At 35.8% G+C, this 17,247-nt stretch overlaps 1 protein-coding gene across 1 annotated transcript in view; it reads left to right on the forward strand.

Annotated features, from left to right (window-relative positions):
* MIA2 (MIA SH3 domain ER export factor 2) overlaps positions 1–17,247 on the forward strand; it is a 34,197-nt gene that overhangs the window by 8,963 nt on the left and 7,987 nt on the right. The window contains exons 7-22 of the mRNA XM_026051753.1: positions 260–391; positions 3,134–3,155; positions 3,257–3,345; positions 3,734–3,805; positions 4,568–4,678; positions 5,048–5,119; positions 5,497–5,601; positions 8,925–9,047; positions 9,602–9,725; positions 10,548–10,594; positions 10,787–10,877; positions 12,072–12,210; positions 14,149–14,250; positions 15,525–15,585; positions 15,915–15,950; positions 16,893–16,960. Of these exons, the coding sequence (XP_025907538.1) occupies positions 260–391; positions 3,134–3,155; positions 3,257–3,345; positions 3,734–3,805; positions 4,568–4,678; positions 5,048–5,119; positions 5,497–5,601; positions 8,925–9,047; positions 9,602–9,725; positions 10,548–10,594; positions 10,787–10,877; positions 12,072–12,210; positions 14,149–14,250; positions 15,525–15,585; positions 15,915–15,950; positions 16,893–16,960 (1,394 nt within the window). The remainder of the gene's footprint in view (positions 1–259; positions 392–3,133; positions 3,156–3,256; positions 3,346–3,733; positions 3,806–4,567; positions 4,679–5,047; positions 5,120–5,496; positions 5,602–8,924; positions 9,048–9,601; positions 9,726–10,547; positions 10,595–10,786; positions 10,878–12,071; positions 12,211–14,148; positions 14,251–15,524; positions 15,586–15,914; positions 15,951–16,892; positions 16,961–17,247) is intronic.

Raw genomic sequence — 17,247 nt, forward strand, 5'->3', positions numbered from 1 at the left:
GCTGCCGCCGGCTGGCCGTGGAGGCGGCGCGCAGGGTGAGCCGGCCCGCGGCCCCGAGCGCGCCCGCAGCGGGCCGCCCCTCGCCTCGGCCCCGCCGTGCGCGGGGGGCGCCTGCCCAGGCTCCTGCGAACCGGGGTTTTGAAGGAGCAACGTACGGTCCGAGCGCACGGGCGCCGCGGTCGTGCGGCGCGTGCTGCCCAAGCGTGTKGAAAACGGCACCCTCCTTCCTGCCGTTCACGCTTTCGGCTTTGCCTTCCAGGCTGTGGCTTCGCTGCCCGAAGAGATGAGACCTGGCCCGGATCTGGATGGGTTCCCGTGGGAAATAGTGATTTGTGCCGGCGTTGTTGGCATCTTTACCGTTTTCCTGTTTCTGTACAGAAGTTATCAATCAGTAAGTATTCAAGGAACATACAGATGTGTAGGCTGTATTAGTATTTTTAACAGTTGAAACTGCTAGATCTGGAGAGATGCCACCTGGCATTTTCAAGAGCAAGGTGCATGTTTTCAGGGGGGTTCATATCAGTGTAGGTAAACCTGGCTGTACTTGTGAGCCCTTCTTCCTTCTGCCCTCTAGTTTGTAATTTTGATTTTTTAAAATGGCCATTCTGTTTGACCACATTATGTTGTAAGAGGAGGAAGGAAACACGAGGGCCAAATTGGTTTCTTTTCCATCAGCACTTTCTACAGAAGATGTACATCTCTTTAGTCTTTGATCTTGGATTTTTTTGTGTGGGTGGTTATTAGTTTATCAGTCTAAAGGTGATCCTTTTTTAAATGTCGTTATGCAGAGGCTCAGTGACTGTACATAACAATGTCAAATGTGCAAAACTCGTGTGTTCTTAATGTAAGTTTGTTGGTTGTGTCCTGTGTTTTAGTCTCCCTGACGTTTTTTTCAACAAGATTGACCTGCAACTTCTTGAATTTGTACTTGATTGATCCCACTGTGGAATGGTTCCTTTAAGATAAAATAGCAATTAGTTTAGAAATATCATATACAGTATTTATTTAATATGCTTGTCATTCTGAGGGTGAACTGTGTAAGCCAGAGGATGCAAAGKTCGTTATTGGGACCTTTGTCACTTTCCTTGAAGCATGAAGTAATGCCGAGAAGGCAACTCCCACGATACTTTTCCTGGGCTGTGTATCTTCATTCTCTGCCCACTCTAGCAAGGAAGGCAGTTTGGGTGAATAATCTAAAACCAGCCCTAACATCAGTAGCAACTGGAGCCAGAGAATGTAATGGAGCCCATTCTGCTTCAATGCAATATTGTAAAACCAGGATTTTACTTTAATTACGCTTGCAGTAATTCTGCTTGATGGCTTAGATGATCGTTTTATTGGTAACTATTTACAGGGTGTTTCTGGAAAAGCAGGACATCTTCTGCTGAAAGGTTAAACTCTTCCTAAAGACAAATAAGAAAATCAATGTGGTAGCCATTCCAAAACAGTTAAGTTGCTTGCAAGTTGAGTTTCACTGCCATGTAAGGTCACAGTAAGTTCATGGTGGTTGGAGCCACACAAAGTTCTCACTTGAGCTGCATTTGCATCATTTACTAATTTCAGTAGGTGTTCCGAAACATGTCTGCACCTGTGCTGCACCTGAAACAGACTGCATTTGCATTCGCTTGTGTTGCCCGCTTACACAATGATCTCGTGGCACATCTGCCTTATTCAGTTCGTGTGCTTCTCCTTTCAAAGGTTTTTTATATGAGTGCTCTCATGCTTAGTCTCCAGGTACAAACCTTGTCTTTGAACAGGGCTTCAACCCTCTTGAAACTGCAGGAAGGTTTCTTTCAGTCTTCTGCCAAACTTCTTTTTCTTTCATTTAATGAAAGCAGCCTTTCAGGTTGCCTTGCCCCTGGCACGCAGCATGTGTGAGCATCAGAGCCTTATAGCTGCATTGCTTTACCCGCTCCCTTCCTGGAACGAGTAGTTCTGAAGCAGCATTGTGAGTTTATCACCTTCATGATAACAGAGTTTTGTATGAGCTGATTATTTACTCTGTTKTTCTCCTTCCTAAAGCTGTGTGCAGTGCAGTGCCTATGGAAAAGTCTCTCCTGTTTTCATTGTGACTTGYTTTACAGCCATTGTAGACTTGAGCTCGTGCTTGAGCCTTCCTAGTTGTCTTTCATTTCTCTGGCCAAATTCGTTCAATCAGAAGGTTAATGTCTGATGACAGAGTGTCTGAGGAGAATCGTGTGTGTATGTGTGGGGGTAGAGGGCTTTATGTATCTAACCTTTCTAGTACGATAGAATACCAAGGTATTAGATATTACAAAAATTGCTGATAAGTTCATTAAACTTGGAACTGTGCTGAAACTGTGTGAGCTGTTTGCAGAAGAATGAATGATTGCTTATTTGAAGTAATGGGATTTGGTTTGTTTTTCTTAAGGGGTAGTGGGGATAGGGATAGATATGACTGTCTCCCTTCTACTTCTTGGACTTCTTGGCCATCTTCTGCATCTGTAAAAAGAACTGAGAGCGGAGGCGGGGGGAAGGAGGCAAAAGGTGAGACAGGCCCTCTGTGAGGTGCATCCCCCAGCCTGCCCAAGAGCAATGGATGTGGTAAAGTTCCTGTGGATTCAGCCTAGCTCTGCAGCTGCATCTCTGCGTTCTGCCCAAACCAGCTGTGGGAAGTTTTGTCTTGTGGTTTGTTAGATTTTGGTTCATCTCGACTGGCAGCTGCTGATGTGRCACTTCTCACAGCTGCATCTGGGCAGGTTGCCTGACAAGTAGTACTTTTACTAGAGCTCTGACTCTTTACATATTGCGTATATATTTTTTTCCTCTCATGAACAGTTAGGCCTGAGCTGCCCCATAGCTCRTCTCTTTCTCCTCTCTTTTTCCCACTTCTTTACCTCCCTGTCATATGGTAGAAGTTGCATGATGGACACGCAGGGTTATGTTATGACTATAGAGAGSTGGGTTGTGAAAGTGCTCCAGGTGAAAACTGACCTCCTTTCCTGTCTCCTGTCCATTTAATTGGAGTTAGAAAAGGACAAGACAGCACAGACATGAAGGATAGAGTGCAGAATGGGATTTCTGATTTTTAGAGCAGACCGCATTTCATTCTTAATTTTCATGAGTAGTAATTTTCTAACCATGTTTTAAGCATTTATTCTTTTTATTTCAGGTTAGAAGCCGACTTTATGTAGGTAAGCTCATTTCTCATACTGTTCCTTTGGAACATGATTTTTTTTTTCTTGCTACTTTTAATTGAGTATTGCAACATTTAGCCTTCCGTTTTTTTTTTAAGGAAGGGAAAAGCAGCTTGCCAATAAAATTGCTGAGCTAGTTGAAGATAAATGCAAAATGCTTGAAAAACTCAGCCTTTGCAAGAAAGAGGTAATTATTCCTTGATTACTACTATTTTTTTTTTAAATAGCTCACTTAAACTGAACCAATTTCCATGTTTAATGCACTAAACTTAAACCTAGCAGTAAGGGCCTTATTTAAAAAGTGATTCTTCAAATGCTTTTTTTATCAGTATATTTTAGTTCTGACTAAAGTGTTAGCAAGTTCTAACTTAAAGCTCAATAGACTATAATGCACTAGAATTAAATTTAAAAGGTTTTATGCTGTGACAGCCTACTGGGACCAGGACCGTCTATGCCTGAATGTTTAGATTGTAGTTATGTTTCAGATTAGAGCATCACAAATTAATTTTATTTAAGTGATTTCTTTACATTTTGATATATATCTTGATATATACATTTTGATATATATCTTTCAGTTTGAAGATCTGGAATTATCTCTGAATGATGACAACATTGTGAAAGATTCAACAGATGCATCATCTCTAGAGGTAAAAACATGAAGTGAGGAAAAACATTTTTATAATTTAAGGCAGTGTTTTGGGAAAAATCTACATACTTAATAAAAAAAACCTTAATTGTTTCAATTCAGAGCATTGTTTTAATTCTGTCTTCCTAAAAGTGACATAGAAGCAAAGAACTTACACTGAGAAAAAGTTTGTGTAAGGATTTTGTCAGATGTAAATAGATCATCTAATTTTTTTTTTTTTATATTAGAGCAAATGATGCATCAAATAATGTTAAGTTGCTTAAATGGTAAGCTGTTCCTGTAAAGACAGCACAGTGTATGAGGTATTTTTTCACGTCTGGTATGAGTGTATCAGCATAACCTGTTGGTACACAGATTAAAATTTAAAAAATTGTTACCACTACTTTTGAGTAAGAAAAAAACACAGAACACAGAATAACTTAAATCTCAGTTTTTTAGGAAAAATTGGATGGAACTACATTGCTTAAATCCCCCAAACTCAAAATATATTTGTAAAGGGATTCTCTAAAAGGTGAATTAAATATCTAACAAGTTATTTAAAATTAATGTATCAGGCAAATAGATATTTTTAATTCTGCACCTAGGATCCTATAGGGGTAGTTGTTATGTGTTATTTATGTGCAAGAGGCTAAAGTTCTTTGAGATTTATCCTTGATGTGATGATAGGTATCGAATGTACTTTGTCACTTCATATTAAAATGGTATTTAACACTTTGTATGTAGTTAAGCATATTATATTAACTATCAAAATAACTTGATTTAGGAAACACATGAAAAACTGAACAAGTCAAACTTGGAACTCAAGCAAGAAATAGAGAATCTTGAAAAAGAACTGGAAGAAGAAAAATCTAAGCACTCAGAAAATGATGAATTGGTGAGAGTAAAAATAACCTCATTTTCTTGTTAGTCAATACATCAGAATATTTCTCATTTGTCTTGAGAAAGCCTTTTCTATGGAAAAGACAAACTATTCTTTGATTTTTTTTTGTTTCCTTTTAATAAATCAAAAACTGTATTTCTTTGCCTCCATCCAAACTTGCTATTGTACTAGAAAAGTTAGATCCGTAAGGGAAAATGCTGGAACTCCCCTCAACACAAACACACCCCTACACACACACTGCTTTTACTGATTTGGTAGTAACAGTCTTCTCAGCTTGAAAATGTAAACGATTTTCACAAATGTCTAGTCTTCTTCAGTTAAATCTGTGGAAAAAGTTTTATGAAAGCTCTTTTTTTTTTTCAGGTGGCTGAAATTCAAAAGAAAGTGGAGTCTTTAGAGAATGAAGCAAAATCAATCCAATCACAAATTGCTGAGGTACATCTCATCTTTATATTTTTTTTTTCTGTTCTCCATATTATTACTTTGTGCATTAAGAAAGAAGAAATAATATTGTCTTTGAGGCTTTTGTACAGTTTGATTTAGTGATAAAATTAGAGGCTTTGATTATCATTTTCTGGGAAGTACAGAAAACCTGTGTTCTCTTTACCTTATTACTCTTCAGTGACACGTAGTGCCACAAAACTAATTATAATCAGCAAAAGCAAAGCTGCTTTTGAAGAATTTTAAGAATACATATATATATATATATACACACACACACACACATGTACACAGCACAGTCAGAAAGTTGAAACAGAAGTCCAATAATACCACTGTGACCCTATTTCTTATGCCTTTCTCATTTCATTTAGGCCAAGTCCACCCTAAAAGTATTTGAGATTAATACAGAGAGACTCAAGACATCTGCTCAAGATGCAGCAGAGGAAAACTGTCATCTCCAGGAAAGCGAGAAACAAGTAGGTTCTTTCTGTTAAAATTCTTGGGAAATTTAATTTATACTGCACTACAGCGTGCAGTATACAAGTACTTTGTACAGTGTTTTCATACAGTATACAAATAAGACTTTTCCAAGGAGCTCATCCGTGTTGCGTTTGTTGATATCACTTGAGCTTTACAGTAAATAGAGGAATAGGGCACAGCTTTAAAATGGCTTTGTGTTGAAATAAATTTTGTCAAAAGTACTCCTTTTTAAAAAGAAATAAATACATTTGTTGGAAAACGTTGAAAGACGTTGTGGAGAGGGTAAGTACATTCTAGGGTAAGATAAGTAAAAATTTTCTTGAGGAAATTGAGATCTGGAAGAGAAAACAGATTTGAGTAGGTCCACAGTCAAGATCCTCTACAGAGACCACAGGTAAAGGCTCCCATTCAATACAGAAAGAAAAACAAATACAGAAATTGCAGTGTGTCCAAAGGCAGGTGAGAAGCATACTGTAGTATCCATATGGATGAGCCAGTGCAAAGTCAGGTAAGAAGTATGAAGGCACAGACAGGACTGTTAGTTCTTGCATTCTAGCTGTGGATAGCTAGTTTTACAGTGAAAATATAGCAAAAAAAAAAAAAAAAGAAAATGGAACATTAACGTTCCACTTCATGGGATGTGCTTATTTTCATGCCCATCCAATGTTCTTGTTGTCTTTGAGGCTAGATGTAGAGGCTGATTGTTCTTCTGTCAGCCTTCTAAAAAGCCATTCAGTACCTCAGCCCTCCCTCTAACAGAGCATTTGAGATACCAGACTTACTGATTCAGGAAATCAAACACTTCTGGATATGGAAAAAAGTTCTGTGCAGGGACATTCTGGTTCCGCACAGCTGCATTCTCATTCAAACCTCATTTTTTCTTTCTTCTTTGTCAAACATATACTCCTTTAGAAAAGCAAAAGAAGTACAAGATATAATTATGTGGCATTATATTACATTCTGTTCCTGGACAGATAATGGACTTGAGTATTCGCTGTAAGATGATGTTTCCTCACAACCGCCCCTAGTCCCCCCGCTCCAATGGGATCTGGTAACTTTGGAGGTTCCACATCTTTATTTCTTTGTGGAAAGTGCATTTCTTTTCTTTCATCTTCATTTAAAAAAATAAAAATAAAGCAATATAATACTAAGGCTGAGAATTGCTTACATTTTATAGCCAGTCATTTTATATCAAGGAAAAAAAGGAATATTTCAGAAAAAAAAAAAAAAAAGAAAAAAAACAGAATATAATTAACCTATCAAGTTCCTAGTTAAAAATAAAACTTTTAGAGTTCATTTGACATTAAATAGACTGGATATAATAGCTTTTTAACCACATGACTTGAGGTGAATTACAATGTTATCAACAGAGTTTTACAGTTTCTAGTAATTTGAGCATATTTGTGTATGTTGTATTTAGCTGAGCATATTTGTGTATATTGTATTTCGCTATGTTATTCTGGTAAATGAAAGACCACACTCATAGAACCAGCAAAGAGAAGTTTTTCTTATTAATATTTTCTTAACAAAAGTTAGCTGTAAGCAATAAAAGTTAGGTTTTCTGTATTGGCATATCTATTTTATTTTATTTTATTTTATTTTATTTTATTTTATTTTATTTTATTTTATTTTATTTTATTTTATTTTATTTTATTTTATTTTATTTTATTTTATTTTATGTCTTTTTAAAGATGGAATTTCACTTGTGTTCAACAGGTAACAAAGATGCTTTTGTTCATGGAAGTTAGAGTACTTTCTTCATCTGTGCACTTGGGCTAATTGGTCATAATCTTCTGGCACATCATAGCTTAACCCTGGTAACAGATGTGCTGTCTGAAAATAGGTTTATGATGCATCAGAGAGAGGAGAGGAGAACAAGGGAACTGTTAATGAACTCCAAACTTCCTATTCTTCCTTGCTTTTCTGCAGGAATATTTAAAATTTATAATGCTTTAGCTCACTACAAATCCCTACTGTTTCTCTTCACTGTAATTCTTATAGATATATGAAGTCTCATGAATTCACTTGCTGTTTCTATCAGTGTCGGATGAGTCTCTTAAAGCTTAGTTTCCCTTTTGATTAATGAAATTTAATGATAAAAGTAATTGCCTGTGTATTTTGAACAATATTGGTGTCAACAGTATTTTTGTGTTACCTGTAATACCTAGTTCAACATACATTACAAATTAATATTTACTTCTCCATGTGCAGTTCTATTCAAGGTGTTTGCTTAATTTTGGTCACCTATATTTTGGTTTATTCAATATACTTCATCTTTGTTAAAAGAGGTGTCCAGGCTTGTTTGTGTATTTGCATTGCAGTTCCCCTGTTTAACAACCCTTCTATTCTTATTTTTAGTAGGAAGGACTGTTATGTTTTTGTTGGTCAGCTAAGATGCTTGTTTTTGTACACTCAGTGCTTATGAACTTGTGGGCTCTTTGCAGCTGTGTTCTTTTCACAGAGTAAGACACATGGTTCCCTGTCTTTCGATAGTGTGGGAGATATTTTGGGTTTTTTTTTGTTAAACTTGAATCATTTTAATTTCCTTTTTGTAATATGTAGGCGAGGTTTAATTGCTTAATATGTTGCAGTGCTTATTTTCAATGAACTGGTGAAGTGTAGCAGCCTTTGGCTGTTGTAAAGTATTTTTGTAAAATATAATTTTACTAGGATGCCAGCAAAATATAATCATAAATCTACTTGTTTTTCTTAGTTGATCATACTAATCAGAAAAATATCCAAGTATTGGTTATATACAACTGCTGAAACTTTCATTAACAGGGAGGCCATTTTAAAAATCAGATTTAAAAATTATGTTGTGAGGGCGGATAGGGCAATTTTGCAAGTCATGCAAATTTACAATGCTTTCTAAGAACTTTCTAGGTTTTCCTTTACCTTGCCTACCACTTGTAAGTGGAGAGGTATAATTTCTGAAGTGGGTGCACGTGTTGSTAGATGAGTCTTGTCCTTTCTAGCCATTCCCCAGTGTTTGTAGATGTTTGTTGTACATCTTGTTGCTAAATTGTCAATACATAGATACTGTCCTTTCTAACTGAACAAAATATTAACTGAGCTGTTCTGCTAATTTCTTAAAATATTCTCTCAACTGGTTACAATAGAGAACTGCTGCCACTGCTGCTGCAAAAAATTACTTTCGATTCTTGAATCTTTAACTGTGGTACAGTCTCTCCCTGTTTAATTCTTATTGATGAGCTTAAGTTTCTGCATGTACATAGATAATGTGCATAATAGGCTCAAGTGCTACTCATCCCTGATTCTTAGTTACAATAATCACACTAATCTAATATTCTCTTCTTAGCTTTTACAAGAAGCTGAAGGATGGGGTGAACGATTTACTGAATTAAATGAACAAACTAAAATGTCTGAATCATCCAAAGCAGATATGGAAGAAGTACTGAAAAATAAAGAGAGTCAAATTAAGGTAAATTATTGCAGCTAGTGTTGAATCAAATTGCTCAGATTAGTAATGCTTACTATTAATGATTACTAATGTTAGTGATCAGCAGATTCTGAGGAAGTCTATCAACCTCGCCATGTCATTAGATGCACTAAGCTGCTTCAGGTTTTGTGTTGTTGTTTCCTCTAATGCTTTGTTTCCTGCTAAGCACACAAGGTTGCTTGGCAGCACGACGGAGCAGTCTGTGGCAGCCTCAGAAGTCAGCAGGAAAAGCACATTTAATTCTGAAGAGTGTTTACTTTTTTGCTTTGGCTTTGGGGAGAGTCACATACGCTGCTAAAAGCATGTTTGCTTGGCCATCTGAAGCATCTTCACTGGAGCATATTGGTTGACCTGCAGATGATATATTTTGATAGGAAAGTAATGTTGGACATCTAGAATCTTGTACATCAAGTTAGCTTAATGTGTGAATGGAACTAAATAAAGGAGAGAATGTGAAAAAGTAATTGGAATGGTAACCATATTTTCATTGCTTATATTTATTTTATTGTTCTTGTTTTGTGGGGGCTTTTTCTTAGTCATTGACACAGTACTTACTAAAGATGAAAGACTGGAGTTCAGCCGTAAGAGAAGATGACAGCACAGAAGATAATCACTGGGACACCGATATAAAGGGTGAAGGAGAAAATGGGGAGCATTTAGGTAAGATTTGGCTGGATGCCTATTTTTAAAACTATTTAATAGACATTTTAGGAATATAGAATGAGACAACTTCCAGAAAAGTTTCAACATAGAACTTTTACAAAGCCAGTGTATTTTCATACCTCACCCAATGTTGATATTCATGTTGGATAGCTCAACTGATGCTTAGAAACCTCCAGAATAAAATACACTGCCTTATAGTCTCATAGTCTATGTGCACAGAGGTAAAATATCTATCCTTATTACAGAGTAACACAGAGACTTTGATACCAGGAYATTTCTGGAATGGCTTAGTGTGTGTTAGTAGGGATCTTGAGCATTTGTAGGTGGCTATCTCACATGGACACCTTCTGAAACTCTTCCCAGCAGTAGCCCAACTTCTGCCTGCTTGTTCTTACTCAGCTGTTAGGCATTGCAGGCAGCTTTGTGCAGCTGGGAGTCAGTGGCATGAAGGTGCCAGGGCTCCACGTAGCAGCAGCAGCAGGAGCAAAGGCCTTTCTTCCTCCTGGTTCTTGCTGCAGCTTCTTTGTGTGACTGGGCTGGTTGTAACACAGCGCACAGCCTAGTAAGTCTGACAGTTTATGCTCTGTTCAGCACCTCACTTTTCAGTGTAGACATTCTCAGTCTGACTGACAAAACAGTGTTAAAATATAGGCAATTTTTCCTCTTTGTAAAATATGCTSTTCCTATCGTGGTATTTGAGGACTATTAATAAATAATAAATGTTATAAGTAAAATAATGAAAACAAAATATCTCAGTAGTAAGTTCTGTCACAAACCTTCCAATGCTGTTTATGTAATGTATTCTATTCTGTTAATCAGATGATCAGCAAAAACGAACCATAAAGAAATTGATATATGCTGCAAAGGTATGTGGTTTTAAGAAATGTGTGGATTGACGGGGAGAAAAATGGAATAAAAGTAATTATTATAAATTTAGATGCATAGAAGTATCTAACGGTAAAACAGAGCTCAGCATCTTTTATATATAATTACATATTTTTACATGCAGACTTTTTCCTAGCAATCTCAATAAGCTCATTTTTATGTTTTGATTGTAGTTAAATGCTTGCTTAAAGACCCTGGAAACAGAAAGAGAGCAAGTATATTCAAAACTGTCTGATGAAAATAAAGCTAAAGGAGAGCTTACAGGTAAGGAAATGTTTTGTTTTTAATMAGATGCTATTTTTGTCAAATAATGGTACAGTCTGTAAGCATTACTTCCACTGGAAAAAAAAGAATATTTCATGAATAGCTGTGATTGCTTTACTTCTAAAAATCAATATTTAAACTAGCTAACTTAAGTAGATATTGAAGTATAGTGATATGTAATGACTGCTAAAGCACAATTTCTCAATTTCATTGTATGCTGTTGGGATTATAGAAGCTCCAAATACATGTACCAAGTGATGTTAATTCTGTAATACCTTCTTTATGAAAGAAATCTGGATGTGAAACAATGGACTTTGAATTTTGAAAATCTGTAGGTACTAGTTTGTAAGGAGTGTAAKCTGAAAACTTCATAAAATCTAAAATTTTGCATTTGGGAAACTGAGCCTAACACTGAGCATCCTTCTCCAATTTTTCCTTTGTTGCTTTAGTTATACTGAGTTAYATTTTATAAAATTAAAGTACAACCACAATTCCCCAAAGATCTGCAGTTAGGTATTCCCTTTTTAGATAGCAAACAGCGGAGTATTCATCATACTTGAACATACTTGGCTTTGTTGTTTGAGTAAAACTGTAATTTTGAGGGTCATTAAACTGATGTAAAAAAAAAAATTCCAAATGGATTATATCTCTGTTCTGTAGAGGTATTCAAAATTCATTGAAGTTCTGCATCTTTCTTGAAACGAGGCCTAGGAATAGTAGCTAGGAAGTAGTGAGCAGGAAAAAGAGCAGGACAGACCTTATTTTGGCTAGATAAGAGTTTGAGAAATCTGAGTTATCCCTTCGGGCTATTTGGCGAGACTTCACTTGGCTAAATTTTCAAGAGTATGTGATCATACTGAGTTTACTCCTTTAGTAAAATATTTATAATAATAAAAGCCTTATATAAAATTTGGATTTTGAATTTCAAAACGATGTTGTCCAGAGAAGCTTTGTGAGCCAGAGGGATGAGGAAGGTTGGGTATTTGGTCAGAGCTGCTGTTTGTGGCAGCATAGTTTCTGTCTTGCATCAGAGATGTAACTGATAGATGCGGGTTAGTATACATTAGTGCTTATTTAAACTTCATAGCATCAGAGAMTATAACAAACTTCCTTGTTAATGAAATGTTGCAGTTATTTTGATTTTGTAAACTGTGCGTTATTCCCAATATAATGAATTGTTTCTAAATTTGACAGAACGTATAGAAAGCCTCCAAAGTGAACAAGTTTCTTTGCAGTCTGAAAATGAACGTTTAGACAGTGAAGTTCAGAAGCTTCAGCAAAAACTTAAAGTCATGACTGAGCTTTATCAAGAAAATGAAATGAAACTGCACAGGTACAGACTTCTCTTGTTTTTTTATATTCAACACATTATTTAATTAAGATTTTATATTCTCTTGAGGGCTGAGAATTACTCAAAATATGAATACTACTTAGCAAAATATTTCAAGTGAAAAACCTCTGGAATGTTARACCTTCTTGTTTGTTTATTATCAAAGTAATTTTATAGTAATTATTTTCATTATAGTTGTGGTATATTCCTTTAGGACTTTTCCACAAGCCTATTACTTTTTTTTTTCTTCTGGAACAAATTTTGGTCTATGAAATAAGCTGGGTGAAGTTGGAAAGCTTGACTTAAAACAAAGATATGACATAATATGTATATCAAACATAATGAAAGAATGCCATGCTTTAATTGTGGGATATATTTTCTATGGGGAAGGTAATTATGTCAGTGGAAGAGTAGGGTCATGTGTAAAACTAAATTTAGASTTAATGCTCCAGGCAAGTTGACTGYTAACTAATAAGTAACATAGAATCCCTGTGAATCACCTGATCCTGATGAAGAAAGATGCAATAAGAGGACTGTGCTTTTTAACTCTCAGTCAGGGATTTTAGTAGGGATTGTGGTTTATTCAGTAAAATCCAAAAAGGTAAAATAAGGACTGAAAATACAGTTGGTTGGAATAGAATATTGTTGTAGTAAGCGGAAATGTTCATGTGGTCAGAAGAAGGAGGCATCATCTTAGGGCATAAAACTAAAATGTCATTAGCAAGAAACTTTCTTCAACAAACAGAACTAATCTTGAAGGTAGCAAGAAAAGCAGCACAAATTCTGACCCTGTCCTATGCAACATCTTGTTAAAATGTTACTTTATGTATAAACTGAATATATGAATGTATGAAAAATATATGAACTGAATTCATACATGATGTGTAGATATTTGGCTTCTTGCACAAGTCCTTGCCCTCTCCCCCAATCCATTCCACTCCCTTTTTAAAATCAAATGCTGACTTACGAAAAAAACAAGGAACCCGTTAACAAGATTCACAGCCAAAACAAAAAATGTTTACAGATGGTGTGGATGCTATTTAATGACACCATATTGCAGCTCAGAGTAAATATATGGTGCTTATTGCAGCTCAGAGTAAATATATGGTGCTTATCAAAGATTTCAGGGAAACAAAAAAGGAGTTGGGAGAAGCTGGCATGATTAGATAGCGGAGTAAAAGAGGTGATTAATATTAAGAAGGCACATTTTAAAAAAAAAAAAAAAAAAAAGGGCAAACTTTTTTGCCCAAGCGAATAAAAGGAAAACAGAAGATTGGATTTGAGGATAGACACTTTAAGCATGTTCAACAAATCCATGGTTTGGATGCTTTGCTGGCAAAGAACTGCTGTTGATAGGGAATGACCAGTTCATCCTGTTCAGGCCTGGTGGACGGTCACATTATCTGTGTGTTCTGCAGAATTACCTTGTGCCTAATTTGTAATCTGGCACGTGGATGTTTCCTCTTCAACTCCCTGAGCAAGGGTAACACACACAAAAATAAAAGAGRAGGAGGGACTTGGAAAGAAATTCATTCTTAATGATCAAGAATCATCTTATTCTCTGGAAAACTATTCTGAAATTTGAAATATYGAGATAAATCGCCGAAAGTTAGTGCAATTGTATTTTTGTATGTAGAAAATTGGTGTTTACTACGTAAGACAGATGCATTTCTTTAAAAGGGAAACTTTAATCTTTGGGACTATGGAAGATCTTCAGAAATCCCCTTGGAAACAGTGATAATCTGAATGTTCCATAAAGAACAGTTAATGAATAAATGAATATGTATACAGGCTACTTGGGGTTCTATAAAACTCATTATTACCTGGATAAATGTCAAGTGTTCTTTTTGCTTATATAATTGGAGTATTATTTTTCTTGAGACACTCTACAGAATTGTTGATATGAAGTAGAGTTAACCACAGTTTGTAATTTTTCTGAAGGAAACTGACAGTAGAAGAGAGAGAACGCTTACAGAAGGAAGAAAAGCTGTCTAAAGTAGATGAAAAAATCAGTCATGCTGCTGAAGAACTGAACAGTTACAGGTAATTACACATCTTAGTTACTGTTGTCACTTGTTCTGAAAGAAAAACAATGTAAGTGAATGTATTTTCTTTAAGGTGTTTATCTCTTTTTTTTTTTTAACATACTAATTTGTATGTAGTAATAAATGGTAAAGGATCACTTAATGAAGATACTGAGTATGGAAAAATCATTGGCATTTTCTTCCATTGAAGTGTTATTTGTGTTGACGTGTTGGCTTTAAATGAATGGTAGGAGTTCATCTGTAGTCTGGAACGTTTTACTGACCAGAGATACAAATACCAAGGAAGTTTAAAAAAAGAATGCTATAAAATAAATACAACATGCAGTTTTCCTATAGATCCTAACACAGGTATACATTACAGCTGTAGAAGTGTATATCTTTATCTCCAGACTTGCCAAGCAGTATTAGTATTTACCAATTCTTTATTAAAATGTTGCGTTGCGGRAATATTTTCTGTAATTCTCTTTGCCTGATTTGCTCCCTTTGGGGCTAAAAATAGCTGTACATAAACCAGATGTACATGTGTGTTGGCCTTTTCTCAAAAGAGAACATAATTCTTTAATCTGTAATGCGTATCTCACATATTCCTTCAATGTCTACGAGGACATTGACTGTGAATGATACTGATCAGCAAAACCCCCTGAAGGGTCAGTTAGATTCATCCTTTCTCTAGAAGGTGACATTTTTGTAGATAGGCTTCAGTACTAATGCAGGAATACAGAGTATAACCTTTATGACTTAGTTCAAACATGAAATTTGTAGAGAGCCCTTATTTTTAAAGAAGATACTAATTTTGAAAATTTAACTAAGCAGTGAATGGATCTAGGGCCAAGCTTCTGAGGAACGCAGGAGCTTGTCGAGGGTGCCTGTGAGGCAGCCAGCAGCAGAGCTGGCTCTTGGTGCAAGGCTTGCAAGACTTGGGTGCAGGTCACTAGCCCTTGGGACTGCTCTTGGTAAATATTAGTAGCACTGTATTCCAGCCATGTGAGTGTATTTTCTGAGCTGGGGAAGGACTGGCTGTTCTTGCATACTGCACAATATGATATCATAAGGCCATCAAGTCGTTTTTTGCATCATCCTTTTTCTGTTCTAGCAGGGCTTAGAACTTCTGTTGCTGCTGTCATTTTTTAGGTACCCCATGGTCCTAAGTGATGATGCTTCCTTCTGGATATGGAATTTCTAATTACACCTTGTGTTTACTTTGTTTTTTGTTRTATTTAAAGTGACCTTCCTCAACATAATTTGATTACAGTGTCCTATTTTCCTGTACAGGCAGCGAGCCAAAGATCTTGAAGAGGAGCTAGAAAGAACCATTCGTTCTTACCAGCATCAGGTAAGTGTTTTGTGGTACTCCTCCTCTTTGGTGTAGATGTTGTTATAGTGACTAAAATAACCTAGGTTAAATATTGTTTTAGCTGCTGTATTTTACCTTTTTTTTTTTTTTCCTCTATTTAAGGCCACCTGGTTTGTTTGACAAAAGTTCATAGCAGAAATCACCAGATAACTTTTAATAAGCTTCCTGTTTAAATTTAGATGTCTCAAAATTAAGAATCTACCTATACAAAATTTATGAATGAAAGCTTATATAGTTGGTCTTAAATTTCATTTCTTATTTGAATAGATTATTTCACTGATGGTCTAATGAATGTCTCTTTTTAACAGATTACTTCACATGAGAAAAAAGCTCATGATAATTGGGTATGTTCCAAATACTAAGATTTTTAACCTCGTGCATTTAAGTGCTGTCATCTTTTCAATTATTTGGCAGCTTTGTAATTTTAAATTTCTTGTTTAAAAACATATAATCAAAAAGCTAAGCTGTTACCTTTAAACTCACTGAATACTTACAGAAATATACAAAAGCATGTTAAATAAATCTTACTTCATATAAAATAGTTGCAGTAATTAAGGTAGATACCTCTGAGTTCAGTAGAATGATATTCCAGTATTATACATCTTAGCAGTAAATCTGCTGGAATAAGATGTTAGCATTTAACAAATGCCTGCTGCTTTGCTAATAATAAGAGCTTTTGGCCTTGTTTCAGTGCCATTTTAATGTTTTCCCTGGGTGTGYTCCATTTCTTTTATCTACTAATAGCAGCCACTATGTCCTGTGAGAACGTTATGTTCCACAGACAGCTTTGCAAGAATGTTGCTACGTTTTACATCTTCCTTCAAACATGAAACTTAAAGCATGTTYGTTTGGAGATACTTTATGTTTTTACAGAATTGTCTGTGTAAGATAGAATTGAATTAAAAGCTGTGATACTTAGTTCCTACAATTTTACAGATTTTAGCTGTATTTTATACCGTATAAAATTTTATACTTTAAATCTTGTGCATATTTTGTAGATGCTTCAAAGCAGCTATAGCCACAGTGTTGTGTTCTTGTAGTCTTAAGAAACAGCAGGGAAACCATATCAGAAACCCTCAGAAATGTAGATAGTGGAGTTGCTAACGTCATTTGGTGATGTGTGTGATGCTCTGTTCCATATGCTTTATACATGAGTCCTTTCTTATGAATATTCAGTTTACACACTTGATATAGAACCATGTCTTGGATCTATGATCTGTAACGATCATGAAGCATTTAATAAATAGCAACAACTAAGCATCTGTTTTTTTTGTCTTTTTCTGAAGCTGACAGCACGAGCAGCTGAAAGACATCTCAGTGATATAAGAAAAGAAAATGCACATAACAGACAAAAGTAAGTGCAGTATTGGTATCATTCTGAACAAAGACAGTTTAGCTATGCAAATATGTTTTGGATTTTCATACTTTACTGTTTGCTAGACATAAGTTAATCCATTATAGCCCAGCCAAGGGACAGCCCTTGTTTCAGAACTGCAGCGGAACATGYGGAGTCATTGGAGCGCTCCCATAGTGACAGCAAACAACAAAAGAAGAAGTATGTGAAGTACTGAAATACTGTAGAACAGAACATACTATGAGGACTTGGGATTTTGACTTTTTTAATCAACTGGAAGTGATGAT

The sequence above is a fragment of the Nothoprocta perdicaria genome, unplaced genomic scaffold (assembly GCF_003342845.1).
Source record: "Nothoprocta perdicaria isolate Ctin4 unplaced genomic scaffold, notPer1 scaffold_8, whole genome shotgun sequence".
Lineage (NCBI taxonomy): Eukaryota > Metazoa > Chordata > Aves > Tinamiformes > Tinamidae > Nothoprocta > Nothoprocta perdicaria.